Source organism: Maylandia zebra, linkage group LG17, assembly GCF_041146795.1.
Source record: "Maylandia zebra isolate NMK-2024a linkage group LG17, Mzebra_GT3a, whole genome shotgun sequence".
Taxonomy (NCBI): Eukaryota; Metazoa; Chordata; class Actinopteri; order Cichliformes; family Cichlidae; genus Maylandia; species Maylandia zebra.
Genome location: NC_135183.1, coordinates 31,816,877 through 31,843,390, shown reverse-complemented (window position 1 = coordinate 31,843,390; position 26,514 = coordinate 31,816,877). Strand labels below are relative to the sequence as shown.

At 42.2% G+C, this 26,514-nt stretch overlaps 2 protein-coding genes across 15 annotated transcripts in view; both read left to right on the top strand.

Moving 5' to 3' along the window:
• Nucleotides 1-6,104, top strand: part of znf800b (zinc finger protein 800b) — a 31,940-nt gene extending 25,836 nt beyond the window's left edge. For all 11 annotated transcript variants that reach the window (XM_004560911.3, XM_076875626.1, XM_076875628.1 and 8 more), the window contains 6 exons: nucleotides 55-244; nucleotides 330-492; nucleotides 1,182-1,546; nucleotides 1,645-2,808; nucleotides 3,188-3,297; nucleotides 3,786-6,104. In XM_004560911.3, the coding sequence (XP_004560968.1) occupies nucleotides 55-244; nucleotides 330-492; nucleotides 1,182-1,546; nucleotides 1,645-2,808; nucleotides 3,188-3,289 (1,984 nt within the window). In that variant the 3' untranslated portion in view covers nucleotides 3,290-3,297; nucleotides 3,786-6,104. The remainder of the gene's footprint in view (nucleotides 1-54; nucleotides 245-329; nucleotides 493-1,181; nucleotides 1,547-1,644; nucleotides 2,809-3,187; nucleotides 3,298-3,785) is intronic.
• A 2,283-nt stretch (nucleotides 6,105-8,387) lies between these two features.
• Nucleotides 8,388-26,514, top strand: part of grm8a (glutamate receptor, metabotropic 8a) — a 315,894-nt gene continuing 297,767 nt past the window's right edge. For 2 of the 4 annotated variants that reach the window (XM_004560917.4, XM_014409627.3), the window contains exons 1-2: nucleotides 8,654-9,171; nucleotides 15,385-16,234. In XM_004560917.4, the coding sequence (XP_004560974.2) occupies nucleotides 15,692-16,234 (543 nt within the window). In that variant the 5' untranslated portion in view covers nucleotides 8,654-9,171; nucleotides 15,385-15,691. Of the gene's footprint in view, nucleotides 8,585-8,653; nucleotides 9,172-9,355; nucleotides 9,443-15,384; nucleotides 16,235-26,514 lie in introns of those variants that run through there. The other 2 variants (XM_004560918.5, XM_023153328.3) reach the window with 2 other exon arrangements.

Sequence of the window (26,514 nt, the reverse complement as noted above, 5' to 3'; positions counted from 1 at the left end):
AACTTCTAAGATCATGTCTTTTCTTCATTTCTGATATATTTGTATTTCTTGCAGTGCCAGAGAGAGTCCAGTAAATTGGGAGGGCGAATCAATGGAAAGTGTGGAGAATAACCAGGCAAACCAGACAGCTGGACCAGAAAGCCACAACAGCCCAGGACACAACCAGGGACAGAGGAGATGGGAGCCTGAAGAGGAGGCTAAAGAGGAGCAGCCACCGCCTGAGGATGAGGGGTCCAACAGTGGGGTAGGTGTTGCAGAGAACAAAGACAAATCGTTGTCTTCTTTTTGATGCTGAGTAACTCAGTCTTATTTCTCTCACTCTCATTCAGGTTGAAGATGTGACAATCTCCTGTTGTCTTTGCGGTCAAGACTTCAACTCGCGCCGCAGCATCAGACGCCACTGCCGCAAAATGCACCAGACAAAACTCGAGGAACTCAGAAAGTTTACAGAGACACGCACAGTTCCTACGAGCTTGCTGTCCATGGTGAAAGGTATGCAATCTGTATTTGTGCTGGTAAATTGACTAGTAGTTTCTGTTGTGCTTTTCCTGTCCTGACAAATTATAATATCTAACAAAACTTACTTAAAATTGTGTCCTTTCCCACAATCCTCCTTGTTCTTTAAGAAAAAAGAAAAATAAATGGATCTTTGCATTACTGTAATATTAATAGCTTGCTCCCTCTATTGTGTAACAGTATTTTGCATACCCTTACAATATTTGTAAAAGTTATTGACTTGTTTTTACAAAGAACTGACACTGAAAAGCTTCTTTTGGTTCCTCTGTTATTCACAAAGGGTCACCACATCAGATGGTATGCCCTTCCTGGAACAGCCCTGAAGGCATTTGTTTCACCTCCCAGTCTCTCAAACTGGGGATCTTTTGAGTGTTAGGTGAATGTAAACCTTCAAAAAATGTTCATGTCTTTAGCCTGATGAAGTAAAAGGCATTTATTACTCATTTAAACCTACCTCGAGTGCCTGGGCTTGAATTTTTTTAGATGTCATTTTTGGTAACATTGTTCTAAACATTCCACGTGAAGTATCGAATTGTGGTCATTTGCTATTATTCATTGTTCTTTGTGTTTACCTACCATGCTACCATTTTTTAATGTTAAATGAAATTTTTACTTTTCCGCAGGAATTATCGTTCGCAATAATAACCCTTTTCATGACACCACAGGTCGGCCGAGGACACTCAGCACACCTACTGGAAAGTCATGTCCAGTGTGCCTCAAAACCTTCGCTACCAAAGCTAATGTGCGACGCCACTTTGATGAGGTGCATCGTGGTCTGCGAAGGGACACCATCACACCCAGCATAGCCTCACGTCCCGGCCAGCCCTTCTCACTGGAAGTCACGCCTCCCAGAAAGAGCAGCAATGCCTCGCCAACACGTGGCCACAGCTCCAAGTCCACCCCTGTGAACTCTAAAACATCATCTTCAAACCAAAACCAAGCCAAACCTCAGACTCAGCTCCCGGCCTCGACACAGGCAAACTCGGCATCATGCCGCTGCACGCTCTGCAAGAGGAATTACAGCTCACAGGTAGGGTTTGTTAATAAGTTGGTATTTTGTCGTCATGTAATTTGCTCCTTCAGAAAACAAACGTGAATTAATTTTTGAATTTCAATTGTGTGTTTCAGCTCATGTTGAAGAGGCACATGCGTATAGTCCACAAGATATACAGCATGAAAAGCAGCAAGTCTTCTAGTACAGCAACGTCCACCGCTGCAGCAGCCACTTCCAACAGCAGCAGCACTAACTTGTCTGTCAGCAACAATGTCAGGGTTAAGGAGGAAGCAGTGGAGCCCTCGGATGAAGAAGACGACGAGGACATTGTCAGCAGTCCAGCACCTTCTCCTAGTGACAGCACTGGCACAGCTAAAGGAGTTTCTGTGGCACACAATGCCACGAAGGTGAAGGAGGAAGAGGCCCCGTCAAGCCCAAAAATGACATCATTATCATCATCATCCTCCCGTGGGGGAAACGCGTGTAGTGGCAGCATGGCCACCAAAATGACGAAACTGTCAGTGGGCTTTGACTTTAAGCAGCTCTTCTGCAAGCTGTGCAAACGACAGTTCAGCTCACGTCAGAACTTAACAAAACACATTGAGCTGCACACAGACGGCAACGACATCTTCATTAAGTTCTACCGCTGCCCTCTCTGTCGCTACGAGTCGCGTCGCAAGCGCGACGTCTTGCGTCACGTGACCGTAGTTCACAAGAAGTCATCCACGTACCTCGCCAAGATCATGCCCAAACTGGAGAGTAGGGCAGTGAAGAGGCTAGCAGAGGTAGTCCTCAACAATTCGAACAAGAGGACAGGCAGCAGCGTCAAAGAGGAAGTGAACGGACGTCACGCTTCGTCGTCTTCCTCCCCCTCACCTCCCGTCACCCGTAAGCAAGAGTGCTCCACAACTGGCCCAACAGCCTCTTCAGCCTCCTCTTCCTCTGCCCCACCTCCAGCCCCCGTCACTCGTAAACAACAGGAGCTGTCGTCGACAGTCTTCACCCCGTCCCCTCCCGTCACCCGTAAGCAAGAGAGACAGCAGACCCATCAGCACCACCCCATCAGCCCCCCGCTGACCCGCCGCAGCGAAAAACACACACACCAACGCAACAACTCCTCCTCCTCCACCAACACCAACACCACCACCTCTTCCTCACCCAGCAACCAAACCCCACACACGCGGCGACATGACGCCCAGTCAGAGAGCAGCACGGGGACATCGTCCACTGAAGTCAGAGTGACAAAGAATTTCTCCCTTCACGCTTGTGACCAGTGTGGACGGGCCTTTGCTAAGAAGGTATGACTGACACGAATTCTCCCTGTGAGAATAGGCAGATACTGACAAAGACCAAATAACCTTTGTTTATACCACAGAAAGTCTTACAGAGGTTAAAAATGTCAACAGTTTTAAAGAGTGCTCTGACCGAGACAGGAAGTAGCACAAATTTGCATTTAAATGAGTCACCTTGGACTCTCTGCAGTTTTCTGGTATATAAGCAAAATGATTAATTGATTAATCAAAGTCATCCATAGATTAAGCATTCATCCGTATGCTATTTTTCCTGCAACCACAACATTAAAACACATTTGGCCAGTAGTGACTTCATAAAATGAAAATAAACCACTAGCATACATCTGCATAACATTTGAATGTATTTGTGAATGATTTTCCTCAGTTGTACCTGGAGTCACATAAGCGAAGCCATCGTAACGCAACGACAGCAGCAGCCAGCAGGAGGAAAGGAGTCAGCACCCGCTCCAAATCCCTGGTCTGGTGAAAAACAGTGTAAGAACACAGAGTTTCCCTCCAGTGCAGCGAGTCCGCTGCTTCATCGCTGCCTCGTTCTCACCCTGCCAGTTTGTCTTTTTGTTTTTTTGTCTCCCTCTCTGTTTCCTGATGTGTGTGCCAAAACTGCAAAAAGACAAGCTCCTGCAAGATGCATTTATACCTGAGCAAATCTATAAATGTGTTTGAGATGGGCCAGTTTCCTTTGTGGCAGGAAATGTGTGTTTATTTGTTAGTCTTGAAGACCACTCCCTGGGCAGAGATGAGAAATCCCAATCAGCCTCCTCCTCCTTCTCCTCCTTTAATTAACTGCTTGGCATGATTTACCAGCTGTTTCCTGCATGCTCACTCTCACTTACTTCTCTGTGTATCACTCTGCTCATTAGAAGTCTTTTTTCTTACCTCCTGCTTCTCCCTTGATTCTTCGTTTAACTCATTCTGATCATTTTTTTACCCTCACTTTTACATTGCTCTCTGTCTCCACACAGACCCCCTGGAATAAAGGGTTAGCGAGCCACTAACGATGACAAACTGGAAAAATAATAGGCAGATGGAGCAAGCACAGGAAAAAGATGATGGAAATGTGAAGGAAACAAACAAAAAAGGAACAACGGAGCCCGATGGAGGAGTGAAGTACAAACAGTTTTATGTTCCACATTTGCTTAAGAACCAAATATATTGTTGGAATCTCACATTCATGTATAATTTCATGATGAAGCCAGCCAGCATGCTGGATGGTGGCGCTGCTATCTACACAGAGACTCACTACTGGTATATATATTCTCTATTTACCTACTACAAGATGTGAATATGGATCCATATGCAGATGACTAGTTTGTACTGCTTTGCTCCTGTAAACGGCCTTTAGTAAAAGGATGAAGTTAATCTATGTGTGTGTGTGTGTGTGTGTGTGTGTGTGTGTGTGTGTGTGTGTGTGTAAGAGAGGGAGGGAAATCAGACCTGGATTGTGGTCTCTGCAAAAAACAGACTGAGAGATAAAGCTAAATTAACCCTACACAAAATGAACCTATATCCTTACAGCAGCATTTCATTAATTTATGACTTATATGTATGTCCATATCTTAAATTGGGTGTGATGCAGACCTATTATATTCAGCTGGTTCATCTGCTTTCCCCCCTCTTACTTGATTCCTGTGTTGATTGGACCACTTTTGTGCCCTGCTGTCTTTCCAGGAAGAGAAACTGTAGCCAAAGTGTTTGATGCTCGCCTTAGAATTGAATAGTCTCTATTTTGTCACGTACATTGTCCCAGAAATTTAAACTTGTCGGATTTAGTCAGCTCTAAAGTGACCAACAAGTTCAGATGTTATGAATTACAGGGTACAGCCAAAGAAAAGGAAATACCAGAGTGGATTTTTAAGTTTTCTTTAAAGATTTAAAAAACAAAATGTGTGCGTGCTTCTTCTAATATCACTTCAATCAGTTTCATGTGGTAATCACTGTTTTTTCTGCCTTATCTACTTGGTGTGATTGCATGTTTGTAAAGGGTGTTTCCTTTACCATGACAGTACCCTGTACCACCAGGTTATCCTTCCAGAGAACGTTTTTGTACTCTGGAAGGAATCTTTCACTTTATAGAAATGAATCAAATTCCCACTTATAAAAGTCTGAAACAACACGTGGTACAGCAGGGGAAACATTTGGACTATCAAACTGACACCCTGCATGCTAAATTACAGCGAGAAGGAACTGAACAGCACATTATGTGGAGTAATGTGTGCTTGAATGTTTGCAGGATGTGACAGGTCACCAACAGCCATACTGCCTTAAACTGTTAACTGGAAGACATTATTTTCTTACCACTGTCATCTTGCTGATTCTTCCTTTAGTTACTGTACTTTCCATCACAGGTCCTGGTAGATGTGTCTCAACCTCAGTGCCTAAAGCAGCACGCATGGCAGGTTTGAATAATAAGAAAGCCACAAATCCAGAAAGCAAAACTATTAAATTCCCCTTATTTAACAATTGGCATTAAGTATTTTGTTACATCCACTTAAACATGCAGGGGCATGAACTTTTCTTTCCCTTCTTACCTGTAAGATTGTTTTTTGTTGTTGTTTTTTTTTTTTTTACCAAGTACTGTATGAATTCCATTCAAAATATGATTTTCTGTACCCAAACTTGAGAGGGATGGAAGGGTTGGGGTTTACTTGTTTGCTAACAGCTCCTGATGGTAGTCTTTGAGCCACTGGCACATAAGAGTTGGAAAGAAAGGATCAAGGAAGACCAAAAGCAGATATGTCTTACTGTTCAAACAGAAAGCCATGAAATGGAACAAAACCTGAAAAAAAGGAAAGACCAAACTTTATTTTTATAACCCAAAATGCTAGAGCAGCGAGGTCTTGACAGTGTGTATATATCGATCCATCCTGCACGGATGGTATAAATAATAGTTCTAATAGTCAAAATAGTTACTCACTTGTGTTGGTTGGCCATATGCTTTTAACACGTCTGACTAGTTACAACTCTGTAATTGTTTATTGCTGAGGCAAGCTTGCATTGTTCCACCATTAGTTCTTTTCTTTTTCTTTTCTTTTTTTAAAATCTTACACTGTTTGAAGGAGGAGATTTTGTTGTTGAAATGTGTCCAGAAGAGAGCAGGAATGAAACCTCAAGAGACTTTTAGATTATTATTATTATTTTTTAATTTTGACATTTCTTTAATCATAAGTTGTAATGTTATTAAGCTCACCTTCTAGAGCATTTGACAAGCGTTAGAAAAGCCTTTCAGTGACAAGAATGTTGAAACCAACCACTTAAATAAAACTATACTGCTTTAAACCTCAGTAGGTTGTTGTGTGGCTTTGTCTTTTTCTCTCTCTTTGAAGTGTGAGTCACCTACTTCAATCAGTCTTGTTTGTTTACAACGTTTGCAGATTTCATTTGGTTTTTCAAGAATTATGTCTTTGGAGACTTGGCTTTTTTTCCCAGCTTTCCATTTTCCCCGCCCAACTTTGCTGAAATGCATCTTTTTATTTTTTAATGCCACTGAGTTGTGGTGGTGACAGTAAGAGACATTTTATTGAGTGCAGGAAATATTATTCAAAGATATGAACACATATCTATTCGTAAGTACAGTCAAAGCCTGATATCAGTAGGTCCATAGACAGTGAGCCACACCGTTACACTGGGTAATAATTTCAATCTCTGCAAACAACATTGTCAGATATGCTCACTGGCCATTTTATTAGGTACACCGTATTAAGCTGCTCATTAACACAAACATATAATTAACCAATCACATGGCAGTAGGTCAATGCTGCTGCTACTAGCAGTGTCTGCCTGTCAAGACAAATTGTTGAACATCAAACTGAGCAGCATAATGAGGAAGAAAAGCGATTTGGGAGACTTTGTTGTGTGGCTGTTGGTGCCAGATGGACTCTTCTTTCTGCTGATCCACACAACCATCTCTAGGGTCTACAGGTAAGAGGAGGATGGTTCCTGTCGTTGAAGCAAAGGTATGCAGAAGAGCATCTCTGAACACAGATGTCAGTGGTTGAAGAGCTGATGAGCTACAGCAGCAGCCACTCCTGTCAGCTAAGAACAGGAAACTGGACAATAGAAGATACTGTCATACCTGGATATTGTTGCTAACCCCTTAAAAGTCCAGCCACCCATCTTCTGGTGGTCCATTCTAGCAGGATAACCATGCCACAAAGCTCAAATCATCTCAAACTGGTTTCTTAAACATGAAACCAATAAGTTCACTGTAGTCAAATTAATGCTACAGTCACCAGAACTCAATCCAATAGAGCAAATTTACAGCAACCGTGTGATGATATCATGTCAATATGGACCAGAATCTTGGAGGACTGTCTCCAGCATCTTGTTGAGTCTCAGGCATGCATAATTAAAGCAGTTCTAAAAACACAAGGTCCAACCATGTACTAGCAAAGTCTAATTAAAGAAGTAGGTGTATAAGTCATGTATCTGGTGGAAATACTCGACTACCTTTAAAATTGCCCGATACAAATCTGTCACTTACTCCAATTTCAGTAGACCTATCTAGAAATGAAAGCTCTTTTGTATAAGTACTTATTACAGCTGTTTGTACCATAATAACATTAAAAAAGAACAAATGTAACGTTTTTGAAGAAGATTTCGAAAATCAACTGAAAGGAATTTGGCACGTGAAGAGTTTAGTCATCACTGTCACAGGACCTACTTCAAAGTTGACGTCCTGAGCTCAGGGGACCTGAAAACAAACAAACAAGCTAACTTATGTACAGAGGTATAAAATGAAAGGAGATGGAACAAAATGAACCCATTACTAGTGTAGACATGAAGGTTACACTTTAACTTGAAAGCTCATTTTAGTACACTTCTTATATTGGCCAATTGAGTCCATAGAATTAAAGCTCATGTACATATTTATAAAAAGAAAAACTTCAAAACTGTTTTATTCAACTCCTCCCATGACTTTTTTCTTTTTATCTTTCTTTCTTTCCTTTCTTTTAATTTTCTTTAGGAATTTGATAACGCTCACCTGCCCCTTTCCTGTTGCAATTACAAGACATCCACCGCTAGATGGTGCCATTGCTCCGCGTCTATGCACCTCCCTCCGAATCGGAAAAGCCACAAATTGGACGTGTTGCGCACATCTTACACGCTGTCACATGAGGGAACACCCGGGTCTGTTTCAATTGCCTGGTTTCTGACTCCACACAGCTTATCAAATTGTTATTACACAGCAGATGGGATGCGGTTCATTTCTTTAATTCCATTCACCACAAAGAACCATGGCGCTATGATTGTACAAAGAGGAAGAGGAGGGGTGTGTGGAAGGGGGAATCAATGGGCGCAGTAAAAAACAAAAAACAAAAAACGGACTGAAGTTGAAGCAATTAAGAGTGTGGCACAACCGCCTGAGCATATTCTGATGACTTATTAACGTGTTCTAATAACCAACGCCTTCCACTGTGGAAACAATCGATCCGATTGACTGGTAATAAACTTGATTGAATGGGTGGATTCTGCTGGACGACAGTGGCGCAATTAGAGGATGATTTGGTGCAGGCGGCAGATGCAGACCCGACGCCTCCAATACATACATATGTTTCACGTAGAGCTGGGGGACAGGGGGTTCGCGCTTCGTGTGGCAGCTTCGTGTCGTGCGCTGTCCTTTTCAGCACCGACAACCTGGAGAAGGGGGGGTGTTGGTGGTGTTAGTGTGCGCGCGCGTACGCGGAGCAGCGCGAGCGGACTTCACGGGAAGGGTTTATGCGCAAAGTGCGGAGAGCTTAGAGAAGGAGCGGATAACAATCAGGTGGGTTTTAACAGCGTTATTGAGCGTTACTGACGAGAGTCCGCGCATGATGAATTCCTGCACTCTGTCCCCCCCTTCATCACCCTCTCCTCTCCCTCGCTCTCTTTCTCCCTCTCTCCACACCTCTCTGTCTGAGATTCATTCCTGGGCATCGACTTCATTACAGGCAGCCTCCCTCTATTGTCTCCATTAACAAGTGCGGAGTTAATAGTTGATTTTGAGCCCCTAAATCAGCTCTGTTGGTCACGACAGAACACTTTCTTTTCTTTTTTCTTTTTTTCCTTGTTTTTGTTCTTGTGTGGCAGCTGCACAGATCTGCTCCTTTCTCCAGTCATCGCCATGAGGATTGTCTAAATTGTCTTCAAATTCCTTTTGCTGTTGTGGAACAAAGAGATTTTTACTTCAGGATATACAGATATATATATTGATTGTGTGTGTGCGTGTGTGAGGGTGGAGGTGAAACTGCTGAGTTTCGCAAGGAAGTTGCTTTAGACGGACAGGGACCCCACGGAGCCTGCGGGGGAGGCTGGAGCCGGAGCATCACCGCTCGCACACTGGCGGATGATTTGATTTTCCTCATTTCCGAGGTATCTAAACACGCAGATTCTTTTCTCCACGTTACCAAATGCGCTGATCTCTTTTGCATTTCTCAGCGAGGGTGTGTGTGTGTGTTTCCCACCTTTCCCTCTCTCTCTCTCTCTCTCTCTCTAACACACATTCCTTTGCTGAATGGTTTTGACCAGTCTGTGTTATTCATTGTCTCAGTTTCACTGCTTCTTACTTTTTGCGGGATTTTATTGTTTTATGCATTTTTTTATTCTCTCTCTCTGTCGTGGATTTCCCCACGGTGGTGGCTGGGTGAGTACATGCTCTAACAGCACCCGTTCAAAGGTGTGTTTTACTCAGGATTGCGTGGATGTGTGTTAGGGGAAAAAATAGAGACATGATATAATGAGCATGAATTTTGCTCCTCCAGATATCATTGCACGGGTGTTTCTCTGCTTTTACTGAGGATGGCAGTGTCTTAATTAGGCTGCAATCAGAATACCACCACTGCTGTACCGAATGAAGCCCAAAGGGCTGCATAATGAGCACACACACCCCTAGACTTTGATCTCGCACAGTCTTATTTTTGAACCTGTGAGCTCTGCGTTATCTTCTGACACATGACTTAATCACATCAGAAGCATGTGTGTGTGTGTGTGTGTTTTAAAGGGATGCGTAAGCTTTTTTCTGCGTGCCCCACTGATGTGTGCTGAGACTGGAAACAATCAAAAAGGCTTTAAAGGACTAAGAAAAGTCTTTTTCCCTCTGGAGGTAACATTCAGGGGTAACGTGAACTATGTTTGGAGTGTTTGGAGAAGAGACCAGGAGAAAAAAAATATACAATCAAGTTCAGCCACGTTTCATTTATTCATCTACAGCCTTGGTTAGGGTTATAACAGGTTGAACGGAAGTCGGATCCAAAGATTTGTGTGAGGGTGTGTGTGTTTTGAGGGAATCACCACTTTTTTTTTTAGTGCAGCGGTGGCCTATGAAACAGCTAAAATAGAAAAAAATAAATAAAATAAAGTGACAGCGAGAGAAGGGAGGAATAAAACGAGGCATGTATGTGAGAAGATGAAGGAGGGGGTGGCGAAGAACACCTACTTAAGGGGAAGGTGGAGGGGGGGGGGAGAGGAGGATAGGGGAGAGGACAGGGCAGCAGAAAAGCTATCACTTTCTGAAAAGAGCAGTGGACTCTCAAGAGAGATGGAGACGGCCTGTAGAAGGTGATGCGATGCAGCAGCGAGGCAGACAAGACGGTGGCAGAGAGGCAGAGCGTGGCAGGGAATAGAGAGAGAGAGAGAGAGAGAGAAATGGAGGGAGGAGGAGAAGGAAGAATCTGGAAAAAAAGTGAGTGAAGAACCCCCCCAAACCTCCCTACTTGACTACACAACCAGAAGTGGGCAACAGGCTCATAGACAGCCTGCCATGGGTGTGAATTAAAAAGAGTGATGAGCCAGCTGCAGCCTTTCGGAGGGTGGGGGGGTTTAACACTCTTCATCGTTGAGCACATAAGCGTCACATCAGCGGGAGCCTCCTTCTTCGGGATTTCTTCTGCCTCCTTCTAGGCTGCCACATGGGAGAAGAGAGAAAAAAAGCAGATGTTTGAGCCTTCACAGAGTGTGACAGAGGCTCCGATTGGAAAGCCAAATAGCGGTAGCCAAACTGGTTAAGATCAGCATAAGCTCAGGTGTGTAGGGCTGCTTCATGAGCGTGCAGACAAAGGATGTCTTTTCACCTCTTAAACTTGATAATCCTCAGAGGGCGTGAGTGTAAATGAGACAGGAAACTTTTAATAACCTCGGGGCCTCAGCTCAGTCACGAGACATTCGCACGTTGCCCTGATCTGTGTTTTTTTTGTTTTTAGTGCCCCACTTGAGACGTTTGCATGTAGTTACATCTTGAACCAGTGTAGCTGTTTTTTTTAAATCATAAATGCCCCCTTTCTGGTTTTAAAAATATTCATGCGGTTTGCTCCCTGTTCGGGAATATGAGATGCCTGCCAAGTGCTAAGAGCTGCAAGGATGAACTTAAAAAAGAAGAAGCAAAAAACAGGCAAAAGGATTGACAGAAAGCTGTACCACAGTTTAATGGACCCCATTGGAATATACTGAGACGTAGACTTGAGCTGGCTATAATCTAGTGCGGCTTAATGACTGGGGGGCCCCGGGCCTCAATTTAAACCCATTCTCTGCTTGAATTCAAGGCGAAAAGTGTCGAACACACAATGTTGCAGGGAGAACACTGTTAGATGAATCAGAACTGGATAACCTATATAAAGCAGGGTTTTTAATCATAGCGGGGGCTTGGCCGTATGAGTGGCTTTGACCTAATTCCATTTAGAGTGAAGAGAAACTGATGAATTAATTGGGACAGAATCGAATTATAAATGGATTCTTCAAGAGTGCACCTCACGCTTGGGATGAGATCTGAGTCCAGAACTTGTTAGGGCCTCCCGTGGGGGAAATCAAACAGGTCTGCAGAATGGTTCAGAAGTCTTTAAATGATGCTTGGCTTTCATTACAGGAAGGCTATGCTGTTGTTTTATGGGGAGACGGTGAGAAATCTTTTTTTGAAAACTGCTCTGGGATTTGATTAATGGGCCAGCAGACATATACAGTTCAAGATTATGAGTACTGTAGCCAACTCCTAAGGAGTGCTGGACATTTCAGTATTGGGTAGTGCAAATGTTTAACCCTGGAGAACCCATGGGGTCAAATTTGACCCCATGGGTTCTCCAGGGTTAAGTTAAACTAATGCATTTAGCGTTTAGGGCTATTTTACATAATAAATGGTCAGGATTGAAAATGGGCCAATCTCCTCTTGTGGTAGGTAAAAAATAAAACCCATAAAAATGATGCACGGTTGAGCATATGCAAATAAAGCAGGGATGTCAAAGTGACCACATACTGGCAAACAGGCAGATTCGTTCTATACAATATAGTTGCAGCTTTCACAGCTATAAACTATCGTTGCAAAAAGAAGAAACTGCAAATCTATAGTCATTTAATATGAAAAACTCTTACAGGATGATATAGGCAAGGCTGTAATGACTCACTGAAGCGGACCCAGTGCTGGTGTAGGTGGTACCTTCAGGTCCAGTATTGTCTAGGTTATCACATATGTGCTGTTTATTCCAGGCTTTAACGCTTGAAAAAGGAAAGGAAAGATTGAGCATGTTTTAAAATATGAATTCTCACGCATCTGTTATTTTCTCTAGGAAATGTTTATGTTTATTTACCTTCACAGTACGACTCACACGTGCATACACTAAATATAAAGCGACAGCCAGCAGCCAGTTAGTTCAATTTACTGTAAAGATTGGAAACAGGGGGAAATGGCTAGCCTGTTGCATAGTCATAATCATTTGCGTAAGCTGTGGGTGGAAAATATCTTGGCAACTTCTTAGTGTTTCCACTCGTTCTCAGTCTTGATATAGTCTGCTGGCTTCTGTTTAATGACCAGACATGACCTCACCTGACTCTTTGTTAGAAAATGAGTAAGCCGTTCCTCCTGAAGTCTTCCTTTAACATTAGGATACAACTCAGTAGTTTACTTGTGCTGAGACACTATTCTCTAAGGGAAGAAGATAAGGATGAAAAGAACTATGCGGCCAATTAACGGGCTTGTGTGTGTGAAATAGGCCACCTCAAAAGAAACGCTTGTGTGTATTTGGGTAAGCAGGACAACTATAATAAAGAATGACGTTTTAGAGTGATGGCCTAAATGTGTGCAAATGATGTAATAAGATTTACACTCGCTGGTCACTTCATTATGTACACCTTGCTAGTACAAAGATGGACCCCTCCCCTTTTGTTTTCAGAGCTGCCTTCATTTTTCCTGATGTCGATTCATTGAGGTGCTGGAAACATTGCTCAGAAGTTTTTATGAACATGATATGGTCAGCAACAACACAGGCAGACTTTGGTATTTCAACAATACAAAGAAAATATCCTGCATCACACCAGCGTGATCCACTGACACAAGGCAGGATGGATGAATGCTTTCATGTTGTTTACGCCAAACTCTGATGCTACCATTCAAATTTTGCAAGAGAAATCAAGACAGTCAGACAAAGAAAGTTTTAGTGAGCTCATGCAAACTGAAGCCTCAGTTTCATGTTCTTAGATGACAGAAGTGGCACCCGGTGTGGTCTTCTGCTGCTGCAGATTTGAAGTGTTGTGCGTTCAGAGATGCTCTGCTGCATACCACTGTTGTCACACTACATTTTTCATTAATACAGTAATGTAACATGTTACTGTACTAAGTTCATTAATTATATTACATTGACAATTATGTCCATACATAACTCATACAACGGTTCTTCAGTCCACTAAAACGGTTCTTTTAAAGGGGCGGACTAAAAAAAAAAGCATCTTTTTTCTTCCAGCTGCTCCAGTCAGCGATTTCATGTTCTGTGCAGAAAATGTTGGATTGGTCTGCAACTTTTGAGGAGTGGAAGAGTGAACACTGCTTTCATTTTATTTTACAAAAGGATAATAGTGCAAAATGTAAACAGACAGGACAGAAACAGCAGCATTATCTGGCTAACACAACTTCGGCTTTTTGCAAGAATCTGCACAGACAGTATGCTAAGGCAATGCCAGCAAAGAATCCAGAGTATGTGCTGACCCCAATAAGCTGCCGGCACCTGAACTTTAACAGGTGACACAGGCAGGCAATTTTTTAAAATTAAAATTCAGTAATTCACTTACTTTTTTCAGTAATAAGTGATCTGTTGCCTTGTTATCAGCTCAGAGCAGTCTGGCCAAGCTCCTCTCACCCTTGAACAAGTTATTTTTCTGTCTTTTCTTTTTTTTTTTGACCATTCTCTGTAAACCCTAGAGATGGTTGTGTGGGAAAAGCCAAACAGCCACGCCATGTTCAAAGTCACCTAAATCACCTGTTTTTGTTGCCATTCTTATACTTAGTTTGAACTTCGCCAAGTTGTCTCAATCATGTTTACCTCCTTAGATGAACAGGATTTCTTCCATTTTATTGGATGATTAGATGTTTGCATTAATGAGCAGCTGAACAGGTGTACCTAATGAAGCGACTGATGCGTGTATATCAACCAAACACCCTCGGTTGGTCTTAAATGCTAGTGAATTGTATATCTGATGCTTTTAACAATAGATTTCTTAGAAAAATGGATGGAAAAAATGTTTTTTCACTAAATCTGTTAAGTTGTAGATTAATTAACCCACTTAGGGTTTGATTACTTAGGGGCATTAACAAATTTGCATAAATTACCTCTTCATGCAGCGTTAGTGCAAAATAAAATCTATGATTCTAGATCAGGGTCGAATTAGAGATTAAATCCCCTGAGGCATGAACTAATGGAAGCACATTAGCACCGCTATCATGTAGAAATCAACACGTTTGTCAAAACCAAGTTTTAAAGTCATGTTCTTCAACATGACTGCTAAATACAGCATTGCTCACCATAGATAGAGCTACAACTCTCCCTACAGGAGTGAGTTTGAAGTAGTCATCTGGTATCATCTTGCAGGATCTTCTCCAGAAAGGGACTCAACATTAATGCTACCTGTTGTGATTTGAAGCTCTGTGCACATGTGTGTGTGTGTGTGTGACAGAGAGTTTTGCGCTGGATGTAATGTGTTCATTTAACTGCAGCAGAAACAGCAGGTGTTTGAATGATGCAGCACACTTGCTCCACAGCAGCGCTCTCTGTCTTTTTCACTGCTGACTCTGCTTCTCCCTCTCTGTCTTACATGCTTTCCCTTTCTGTCTCTCCTCCCTTATCTTCATCTTTTTCACCGTCTGTGTCTCCTCTGTCTCTCCCCTGCTGCTTCCCTCGGCTCTCTTCCTCTCCCTCCACAAGCAGGTATCCACGTGCCTTCGTGCGAATAGCCCGAGGAGCTCGCCAAAAGGTTTCTGTGCTGTCATTTTAGCAGCTGTTCCACTCATCGATATGCCAAGACAAGAGACTGTGTGTATGTGTGAGTGTGTAGAGGTGATTATGAACTGACAGACTTTGGGATTTCAATTATAGAACTGAAGTGCAAATTCTGACACTTCCGCTGGAAAGAATATGCCCATGTGAGCGTGCTGGCGAATGAGCATCTGCGCGTTTGTTGTGCTTGTTTTTTTGATATATTTCAGTGCATTTTTTCCTTGCCCTTGAGTGGTTTTACACATGTTTGTCAGGTGGACCTTACATCCTTGCAGCAAGCTTGATGTTCACATCACATTGGGCACTCAGACATCCTGTTTCTGTCTCTCTCCAACAGGCTCTACTGAAGATGTGACTTGTGGATTACACGCTTTACTCCCTAAATAGATTTCTTCAAATTCACTGACACATTTTTGCACTACCGCTGTTTTTTTTTTTTTGTTTAGTTTGTTTGTTTAGCTTTTTTGTTTCTGTGCTGTCTTTTGGATTAAGATTTCCTCATGGGGCTCGGTTAGCTCCATCTCTGGGGTCCTTTACCCCTCCTTCATCGACCAGTAGAAAGGCCCAACATTTATATTCATTCCAGAACTCTCAGTTTTGGAATCCTTCCTCTGAGATCTGCTTTGTTAACTTCTTCATTGATCATGGAACCACGGTGGAGACCAGTTTCCCACCCCTTGTCTCCCTCCTTCATCTTCCTCCTCGTGGCTACTTCTTACACTTGGCTCATTCCCGTCGCCTCCCCTCAGCGAATCCCCACAGACCCTCAGGCGGCACCAGAGTATGCCCACTCCATCCGACTAGATGGCGATATTATACTCGGCGGATTATTTCCAGTGCACGCCAGAGGGGACCGTGGCACGCCATGTGGCGAGCTAAAAAAGGAAAAGGGCATCCACCGCTTGGAGGCCATGATGTTCGCCATTGACCTGATCAACAAGGACCCCGAACTGTTACCCAACATCACACTGGGGGCCCGGATCTTGGATACCTGCTCCAGGGACACGTATGCTCTGGAGCAGTCCCTGACGTTTGTACAGGCCTTGATAGAGAGGGATGGATCCGATGTCCGCTGTGCCAACGGAGACCCTCCAATCTTCACCAAGCCGGATAAAATCGTAGGAGTGATCGGAGCTGCAGCCAGCTCGGTGTCGATCATGGTGGCCAACATCCTGCGCCTGTTTAAGGTAAGAATTGACACACCACTGAGCCGCTTTATTTTTGTTGTTGTTTCTTTTTCCTTCTCCCTTCCTATCCTCTCTTTTTTTGCATTTTGTGTTCATATTTGGCTTGAGAATACGAGTTACACGGGGGGGGGGGGGTCATGGCTACAGCTCTCTTCAATGCTGCAAGTTCAACAAGGCAGAAGAGAGAGAGAGAATTTTTGGAGTGTTTGGTTTTGCCTTTCAAAGCCTAAAGTGTGATTTTATCTCATGTTCAGATGTGTGTGTCTATGTGTGTGTTCATGTGTGTTTGTGTGAGCGAGAGAGATGTGTCAAGATGTGTCAAGTGATGCTTGTAAGAAAAGGGTTTTTGTGTGTGTGTGTGTGTGCATATGCTTCTGCTGTGCAGCTTAGATCATTCCTGGCTTGTGGTTTAAGCCAGATAAAAATGGCTGCCAAACACAGGTATCAATTACTGCTGAAATCTGTCAACAGACCCTTCATTCACTTACAGTTTGTGTTTATGTGTGTTTGTATGCGTGTGAGCACATGTGCTGTATGTTTCCCCGCTAGGACATCTCTTTGTGTCTCTGTGTTCTTCATCACACGCGTGGGCCTAATTGAGCATCCTCATGAGTGCTCATGTGTATGCTGTGCAACGGTGTCCCTGCTCATGTTTGTGTCCTTGCAGCAGCTCTCTTGTCTCTGGTTGAGAACAGTTGTACCTCTCTCTCTCACAGAGTATATTTCTATGAGTGCGTTTGTGTGTGTGGTTCTGTTGTCATCATTAGCTGCACAGGCCTGATGGATAACCATATGATTATGAAATATGAGTCCAGGGATGACGCCCATGGCATTTCACATCCACATCTATCCCACGCTCTTTCACAAGGTGTGTGCGTGTATATGGTGTGGCCATACATTTTTCACCTGCCCACTTTCAGAAATCCATACGCTACAGGCGTGTGAAAACGTACAGGGCTGTGAGAGCGCACATGTGTTATTGAATGCACTTGTTAACAACCAGCTCGCGCTTCAAATGGGAGATTTGCATATTAAACAACAACGGCAACAACTAAACATGATTTATGCCAGGATCTGTCACAGCAACAGCGCTCGAACAGAGCCTTTCTGCCTCTGTGCCGTCTCATTCTCATTTGCCTAATACGATTTAGTGCCGCGCATGTGTCTTTTTGCGTGTGTTTTTATGCGCGTTGCATGTCGGTATGTTTTCTGTGCTCGCCGGCGAATGTGCAAACCAGTGTGTTTGGTAAAGCGTGCCAGTGTGATTATTTGCAAACACGTGGGAGTCTTTTAGGCATTTATCTGTACGTGTCCGATGGTATCAACCACATGCTTGTGGCGGTGGTATTGTGTGACACACGACTGTATCTTTCTCTGCGTGGTTTAACATGAATAATGTACCATGGCTCGCAGTATGAAAATAGTATGGAGGACACACACATGCTCACAAGCAAACATGTCTTTTTTAAATGGGCTAATCTGACAGCGCCAGTCACAGCTAGTTGCCCACTCAACACAGGGGGCTCAGAAAGCAGATACAGAAGTGAGGGAGAGTGTGTGTGTGTGTATGTGTGTGCGCGCGCACGTCTTCTAATCTCACAGCAGACAAAAGAGATTCAAACAACAGATTGTGTGAAAAAAAATCTAAATCCTCAAGAAAACAGATTTTATTTAATTTTTTAACCAAGCTTAGCTGCAGAGGGAGCCACTCACTGACAGTCACAGCTGAGAGAAATCTAGACAAACAGCATGACGTTATTGGAGCTTTTTGTGCTGCTCGTCTGTTTTTAAAAGATCTTCGCACTATCTTCATGTCAGTTCTGCACTGTGGGATGAGAGCTAAGAGGCAAAGGGACTGACATGAGAAATAATAAGATAAAACTTTGTTCATCCACATGGTGGGAAACCAGCCATGGACCAGGCAGCGGAATATTGGGACGCAAATTTTACAATCAACTCAAAACTATTAAACGGAACTACACTATATTGCCAAAAATGTTCACTCACCCATACATATCATTGATTTCAGGTGTTCCAGTGACCTCCACAGCAACAGATGTAAAAAAAGCAAGCAGAGAGAAATGCAGCCTGCTTCTACAAAATTGCATCCAAGCCTTAGATCACCAGTGCAATGCAAGGCATCAGCTGCAGTGGTGTAAAACACAATGAAGCTGGACTCTAAAACAGTAGAGATGTGTCCTCTGGAGTGCATCTTTGTCTGGCAAGTCGATGGCCGAGTCTGGGTTTGACGGTTGCCAGGATAATGGTACTTGTCTGACTGTATTGTTCCAAGTGTGAAGTTAAGTAGAAGTGGGATTATGGTTTGATTTTTCAGGAGTTAGGCTCCAGTGAAAGCAACTCTTAATGCTTCAGCAGGCCAATACATTTTGGACAATTTTATGCTCCCAATTTTGTGGGAACATTTTGAGGAAGACCACTTTCTGGTCCAACATGACTATGCAACAGCGCACAAAGCAAGGTCCATAGAAATATAGCATAGATCAATGAGTTTGGTATAGAAGCCTGCACTCTGTGCAGGCCAGACTCTGTGACTGGCCTGCACAGAGTCCTGACCAAACCCAATAGAACAGCTCTGGGATGAATTAGAGCGGACACTGTGAGCCAACATCAGTGTCTGACTTCACAAATGTGCTTCTGGAAGAATGGTCAAATTTCCCAACACACTCCTAAACCTTGTGGAACACATCTCCAGGTGAGTTGAAGCTGTTATAGATGGAAAGGGTGGGCCAACATCACAGTCAATCCAACTGAGAATGGGCTGTCACTAAAGTGTTTAGGCAGATGAGTGAATACTTTTGGCAATTTAGTGTATGTGGAACAACTGTCAAGGTTCATTTGTTGATTTTGTTTTGACTTAATACATGAAAGGAAAATCAAACTTTAGTACTGTATAACATACTTACTGAGCACAGTGTTCTGGAGCTATAGTCACACATATTATCTAGATCAGCAGTTTGCACCCTATAGGATTTCGAACCTGCAAACTGGGTCATGGAATGTGTCTAAGAGATGATTAATAGGATTGGAAGGCAAGAAAAAGCACATCTTCTCCACAAACCCTGCTTTCTGTTATATCATGCAAATTGCTTGCCTGTATACTGTAGTTTTACCCCTGAAGGGCTCTAAAATATATGAGAAAGAGAATCAGTCAACTCATAATCTACTTTACTCCGAGATTAGAGCGAATAAGAGAGCTCCAGAAATGTGGGCAATAATTCCACATTGCCAGGGAAATTGGATATGTGGAAAAGAAAGGCATAGCTACAATTGAACCATGAAGTTCATCTGTAAAGTGCACGTGATGGATGTTTCCAAATGATTTGATGGAAATGCAAAACACCAGCAATAATTTTACCCAAGCTTGTGTTTCTGTCACATCAGTTTGTCTAGGCATTAGTCACGGGTTCATTTAAAAGCAGCATGATTCTCTGACTTCCTCGCTTCCATTTGTCCCCTTAGAAAACTAGATTTATCCTTCAAATAGTCATGGTTTAAAATGAATCTGTGGGACAGCAGATGTAATGCTGCCTAATGAGCTCTTTGTAAAACTTTGGAGCGTTTTCAGCTTGCGTTGTTTGTTGGATTGATGGTTGAATTGAATTAATGAGGTACTATTGATTTATACGATGAAGACTAGATAGGTGCTGCGCTGGGTTTTTTCACAAATTGTAATTTTAACCTGGAACCTGAAACATCCTGTGTATTACAGGGCTGCCCACTCGTTTCCTGATTGCTGTTTCTGCTAATCAATAACCTTGAGGAGTCCACATTTTTTTGTCTTTTCTCTCATATTTTGTCTTAATTTTTCTCTACAGTTATTCACTCACCAGCAACTATCTGCTTCATCCAGGTTTATTGATCGTGTTTGTGCACGGATGGGTAATTACAAAACATTATGGATCCATGAACCTCCGAGACCTTTAGATAGTTGTCAGACCTCCTTGAAGCTAACCTTTGCTTGGGTACAATCGCCATATAAAGCTATCACTGTAAAACGCTGACAGCCCACATTGGCATCAAATTTGTCTCGATAATGTGGCTTGATATTGTCGCAAGTAGTATTTAAGAGACTTTTACATCAGTGCCCCCCACCTCAGTGTGTGGCTTTGTCTGCTGTGTCGCCAGGAAATCATACATTGAAGTGAAAAGCACATTTCGCTCAATGACACCCGCATGCTGTGTGTCAGAAGCCGAAAATGAAAGTCAATTCATAAATTGATAAGTGGTGGCTTTTCCCTAGTGAGAGCTAATAGAATGACTTTGCCTTAGGGAATTTAGGAAACACTTCCAGTATGCACACATCTCTCTCTCTGTCTCTTTCTTTCACACACACACACTGAAATCTCTACCCTTCATTCAATCAGCATCAGTTCCACTTGACTCTGCTTGAAGCTTGCAAATACACACAGACACACTCTTATTTCCTCTGAGAAGACAACTTATTGTCTGTGTCTCTAGTGGATTTAATGAAGTTGTGTGTTTTATTTCCAAGGTCAGAGCAGGAAGCCTTTTCCCACGCTCTGTGACATTGCTGCACATACATCCAGTTACTCTTGCACCGGTGGGTGAGTGTATGTGTGAGGAAGACTCATTGCCGAGAAACCTTCTTATTGCTTCCATAACTCAGCTGCAGCTTCCCTTTCTTGTACGTCTGGAGAATTAACTGCTGCACTGTGCGATATTCATTTGCCCGCATATTACCGCCACCTTGATTGCTTTCCTGGGTTTGTTGTTTGAGCTGTATTTTTCCACTGTGACAAGTACATCCTGGATCCCAGTAGTAAGCTGTGACAGTTGCACAATGAGTTAACTGCATATATGAAAACCTCCTTATCCGTGGGCACTGCCTGTCTCCAAACAGAATGCACAAACAGAAACGCAATAACAGCCCAGTCTCACATTGATATGTGTAGCAGCTACGCTAGTAGCATAAAACCAAATGGAAACATGTGAGGAAGTGTGGTAAACAAAAGAATTCCTCGATAGTGACTTGAGGCTAAAAAGCAGCCAATCCCTGTGCTAATGGCCTCACCAGAAAACAAAACAAAAAATGCTTCTATAGCTACTTTCTCCATTCTTAAAAATGCCCAAAATATATTCTCATTGTTCAGTTTTAGCTTGCATGTTTAAATTATTAGCCTTATTAGGCTAAGGAATTAAGTCACTTAACACGATCTCTCCACCATGTATGTGGTTTTTGTGCCCTTTGGAGCATTTTAAGGAATTTATCTGAGAAATGATATATTGTAAATGGCTGGTTATGTAGTTAACTGTACTAACAGAAGTCACATGCTAGCACTGTTAGCAGGGATCTCTCTGCTATCTGCTATTCACTCCTATAGCTTGCAGAAGCATCTTGCTAAGTGTAGCATAATACACTGATACAGTACATGGACACGCCTTGCTTGAGTTGAGCTGATATTTTAGCTTTCCAGTCTCTCATCCAACTATGGTCCAATCCAATATGCCGATGAATATAATACCAAACTCAAGACTTAAAAATATCAACAGATTAATCTCAGTTTGATCTGCTCAAAGACTTGTTTTCCAGAACTCTGTAGGCTTTTTTAGATGTAGTCTGGCAAGGTCAAATCTGAGTGTCTTGTTCTTGAAGTGTAACCAGTTGTAAACGTCCCATTTCCATTTATGAAGATATCTCTTGATTGTAGACTTTGAGAATGATATGGCTGTAGAAAGCCCTTGAATTGAAGATGAAAGATGGCAATTTAGTTTTCACGTGGTTATGTTAAAAACACAAGTACTTGCCAATAACAAAAAAAAAGAAGACTGTGGCTCCACTTAAACTCTTTCACAATATTAACAGCATTTGAGAAATCTCCATTTTCCGTTTTGGTGTGAACAAAATCACATTCTTTCTGTTAAAGAAGCGCTGGAATGGAAATTACTGAGAACATATGTTTGTTCAAGCTGTTGAAATGCAATGACGACTGAGAGTTTTGCTCACTTAAAACAATCTCCTTTTCAGACACATCATTGCCTTCTGAATTTACAAATCAATTTGGCATCAGGCTCCACAATGATGACAACGGCTGCATTAAAATGCTATTAACAGGAAATGCTGTAATTTTATTCGGATGCTTATTCAGACACAAGTCTGAAGGGATTTGCTATTAGTCTCAAGGTCAGGTCGGTTTGTTACACGGTCTTGTTCTAATCCTGCACACTCTTTGATGAAATAATGACAGGAAAGACACCAGTGAGCGGAACGCGTGTGAAGGAGACTTTGCAAGGAAGCGAGAGAAGAAAGGGGAATTAAGACAAGAAAAGAGTGAAGATTGGACAAGGAAAATAGACAGAAGGATAAAGGTACAAATAAAAGATAAAAAAAGGCAAAAAGCCAGAAAGATGGTGAGCAGGGGAGAGTGTGGCATTCTCTAGAGTGTAATGATATGGTGTTGATTTCTTTCATGGAAGCATTATGCATTAAGAGGGTGATGATAATGAAGCCACAGAGCACTCCGAACAGCAAGCAGGAAGGCTCATTAGGACATGAGTGGGTCTCTGTTTCGTGTTGACTTGTGCACATTGCTTCACTCCGAATTATCTGCAACAGGGAAATATCACGACTGCTGCAGCTGGGCAGGACGCGATCATCCAACCTTTACTAACGAAGGCAGACTTAATGAGCAAATGGTTAATGAAGGGAGACTTAATTGTCCTTCTGAAATTATTTATTACTTTCATTTGTAGAGTGTTGCCTGGAGATTCATTAACAAGAGCCATATGTTATGTGTGAACATGGACGAAAGTGGATTTATTTGCAGCTGAACAGTGCCAGTCTTGTGATGTGGGTTTGAAAATAGCAAGCAGGAAACCCCCAAATATGAACGTGCTTAGTAAAGTATGAAGCCGAATATTAATGGAGCATGGAGCTAACTCAGCCTAGCGACAAAGTCAAGTTCAGCCATCCCAGCAGATACCAGTCCACTTTAGCTGATGGCCATTTCCATATCCAATGTGCTCTCTCATACAGGGTGTGTTATTTTTAGCTGCTTTGGCCAGCTTTAGTTACTTTGCACACCACCTCCAATCCTCCCAATCAATGTCATATTGTCATTTGAAAAATACCGTTTTCACAGGTTTCTATGCAGTCCTGTAAACACCTACATACACCTGATAATTCGAAAACTTGTAGAACCACCTTTAGCAACAATGACTTGAAGTAATGGTTTTCTGTTTGACTTTATCAGGCTCTCACATGTTTTACAATACAATGTTTTTTATCTGTTCATTAAGGTTTATGGGCATTGATCTATGCACAGGTCCTAAAATCAGGTTGAGCTTTGCACTATGACTGGACCATTACATCACCTTGATTCTGCTATAATTGGGATCATTGTCCTGTTGCATGTTCCAGTTTGGGCCAACCTGTAGCTGTCAGACAGATGGCCTCGCATTTGACTCTAGAACTATTTGGTATACACAGGAGTTCATGTTGCAATCAATGACTGCAAGTTACTCAGGTCCTGTGGCTGCAAAACAAGCCCAAATCATTACCCCTCGAACCATCGTGCTTGATGGATGGTATTAGGTGCACTTGCATCGTACATTATGATCAGGGAACCCCCTTTGGCCTTTTCTGTTCAAAGGACATTATTGGAGAAGTGGTTTGTTCAGATGCAACTTTGTAAACCTAAGCCACATTCTTTTATGAACTTTGACATGTGACATCCATCCATCCATCCATCCATCCATCCATCCATCCATCCATCCATCCATCCATCCATCCATCTTTTTCAATTATTTTGAAGGGTTTTTTCAGTGTTTTCAATTCTCTACTCTCTTCTTATTACTGTAGTTCTTAAAATCCTTTAATTTTCTCAAAAATCGACAGTGCGCCTTGTAGTCCAGTGCGCAGTATGTATGAATTCTGATTGTGCTTACTGACCGCAAAAAGAATTTTATGTGGTACACGGTGCGCAAAAATCTGTCAAAGTACGACTTTGGTAAGCTACGAAGTCTAAATTCCTTCATCTTTAATAAATGATCAGTGTTGCTGCTTTACCAGGTGTAACAATTAAGTTTAACATCCAGGCATTCATGAAAACAGAATGTATTAAATTTAATGCAGTTAGAAGTTAGTAGGAAGTTAGCTCACTAGTTTCCACCTAAACATGATATAGCATGTTCTGACTGAGAGACTTCTGAAAAAATTAAACGTACAGCTCTGCTATCACTTCCAACATAAATGAAGACAGAAAACTAAACAGCAGTGACGTTTGTAGGGTCACTGAAGTTGGACTAGCTGGTATACAATGGTGTGTTACGTGATCACTAGCAACACAGCTATGTTAGCATAACATAAACAGTGAACCTGGAGGATGAACGCTAACTTTTTTTCCACTCAATAAAAGTTAACCTGAGGGTTCCCGATGGTTAGGGACAAATGCAATCGCATGGCAGGATGCTGTAAACGGACCAAACTTCAGTCAGGAGAACAACTGAGATAATTAATCCACAATACAAGGTTAGTCATTAATATACTGCAACAACATGGGAATAGAGCAGCTGCGAGACAATTCAACATTAATGAATCAATGATACGGGAAGAGGAGGAAGAAGCAAGAAGAATGAGTTGAGTAAAGTTTGACTTATCTGACTGTTTTGTTTCGCTTAATGCGCCTTATAATCCGGTGCGCCTTATGGTCCGAAAAATACAGTAATATAATTATTTTCTAATTTATCTGTAATAACAATTATATTTATAAAGACTGTAAACTATTACTGTCTGGTGTCATTTTCCAGTAAGTACAAACTGTTTAAATGGATTTGAGCCTTTAAAAAAACCGATGCATGATGGATATGCCATAATCTTGTAAAAAAAAACAAAAAAAACAATCAAACAGCTAAACAAAGAAACCATTTAAAACCGTTATAATGCTCACAATCTTTTTAGGAGAGGTCCGCGTTTCATCTCGCCACTCATTCATCCAGACAAAACCCAGCGTAACAATGCAGGTCTATTTACTTGTAAAGTTTTTTTTGTTTATGAGGCGAAATGTGGAATGTAATTTAAAGTTTAATCAAGATCTCTGAAAGGAACTCAGAGGTCATTATAAATGTGTAATGAAACCGCTGATTGTGCTTGTGTTAATGTGTGGATTTATTTGTGTCCACTTGACCATGAATGTGCGTGCCTGCTCGAGAGAAAGGGTTTTCCTTTAAGGCCTTAATCGAATGTATTTGTGTGTGTATGTGTGTGTGTTTGAGAGAGGTGGGGCGAGTAAAAGAGATTGAGTCTGTCAGTATTATCTGTATGTTTGTGCATGGAGAGCACCAGTGTATGGAGCGCATTATAGTGGAATGAGATTCTATCTCCCCTGCTCCTTTCATCAGGTTTGCGGCTGAATAAAAGCTCAGATAAGGGATAAGTGAAGCCATTACAGACAGTCAAAGGTTTCACACATCACAGCTGGACAATACAGACTTGGCACATTTGTTATGTTATATTTCACAGGGCTTTACTTACTGCGGACATTTTGACTTTTCTAAAGGTGAGTATAACTAATAGCATTATTAATGGGTGAATTTTGCACCTCACCTGAAGGGATGGAAACATTATTAATGTCTTTGAATTTTGGGAATTATTTCCTCCACTTTGATCTGTTCCCACCATTAAGGAGCAGTCAGGCAATTTCGCTGCAGTGCCCAGGGATCAACTCAATTTCCTCTTTTGCATCTTGCAGCAAAACCGTTGCTCTGCATGTTTTTGGGAGAGTTAAAGGAAACCAATGTGTTGCGGTGGGATCTGGGGTTCTGTGGGCTGCCAGTGATAACTACTGAGTCTACACCCATTGTGTCCTGAGCCAGGAAGCTATGCCAGTGAGCCAGCGTGTACAATACCAGGACCCTGGCACACTTTCACGGAACACAGACATTAGTGCAATTAGTCACACCTCTGTTTCAGAAAACAAAATGTCCACTGCGAGAAGAAGATAGAGACTACATCTGAAACAGCTGAACAAGTGCAGACAATTACTGAGGAAAATAAAGTACTTTGCTTGCTAATTTTTGTTGGTTATTTATCTGCGTTCTATTATTGAATCCACACTTGCATGCCATTTATCAGCGTGTAACCAGTGTGCCAGCTGTATGAAAGGACCCTGTGTTTCACAACACTTGTCATTCCAACATGAATTTCTGTTGTTACTTTGGTTCCCTGATGAAATGTTTTCAGCATGCTTGATTTCACCACTTGCTCTGGAAGACAGCGTTATCTGCAGTGGAATGATGCCGCA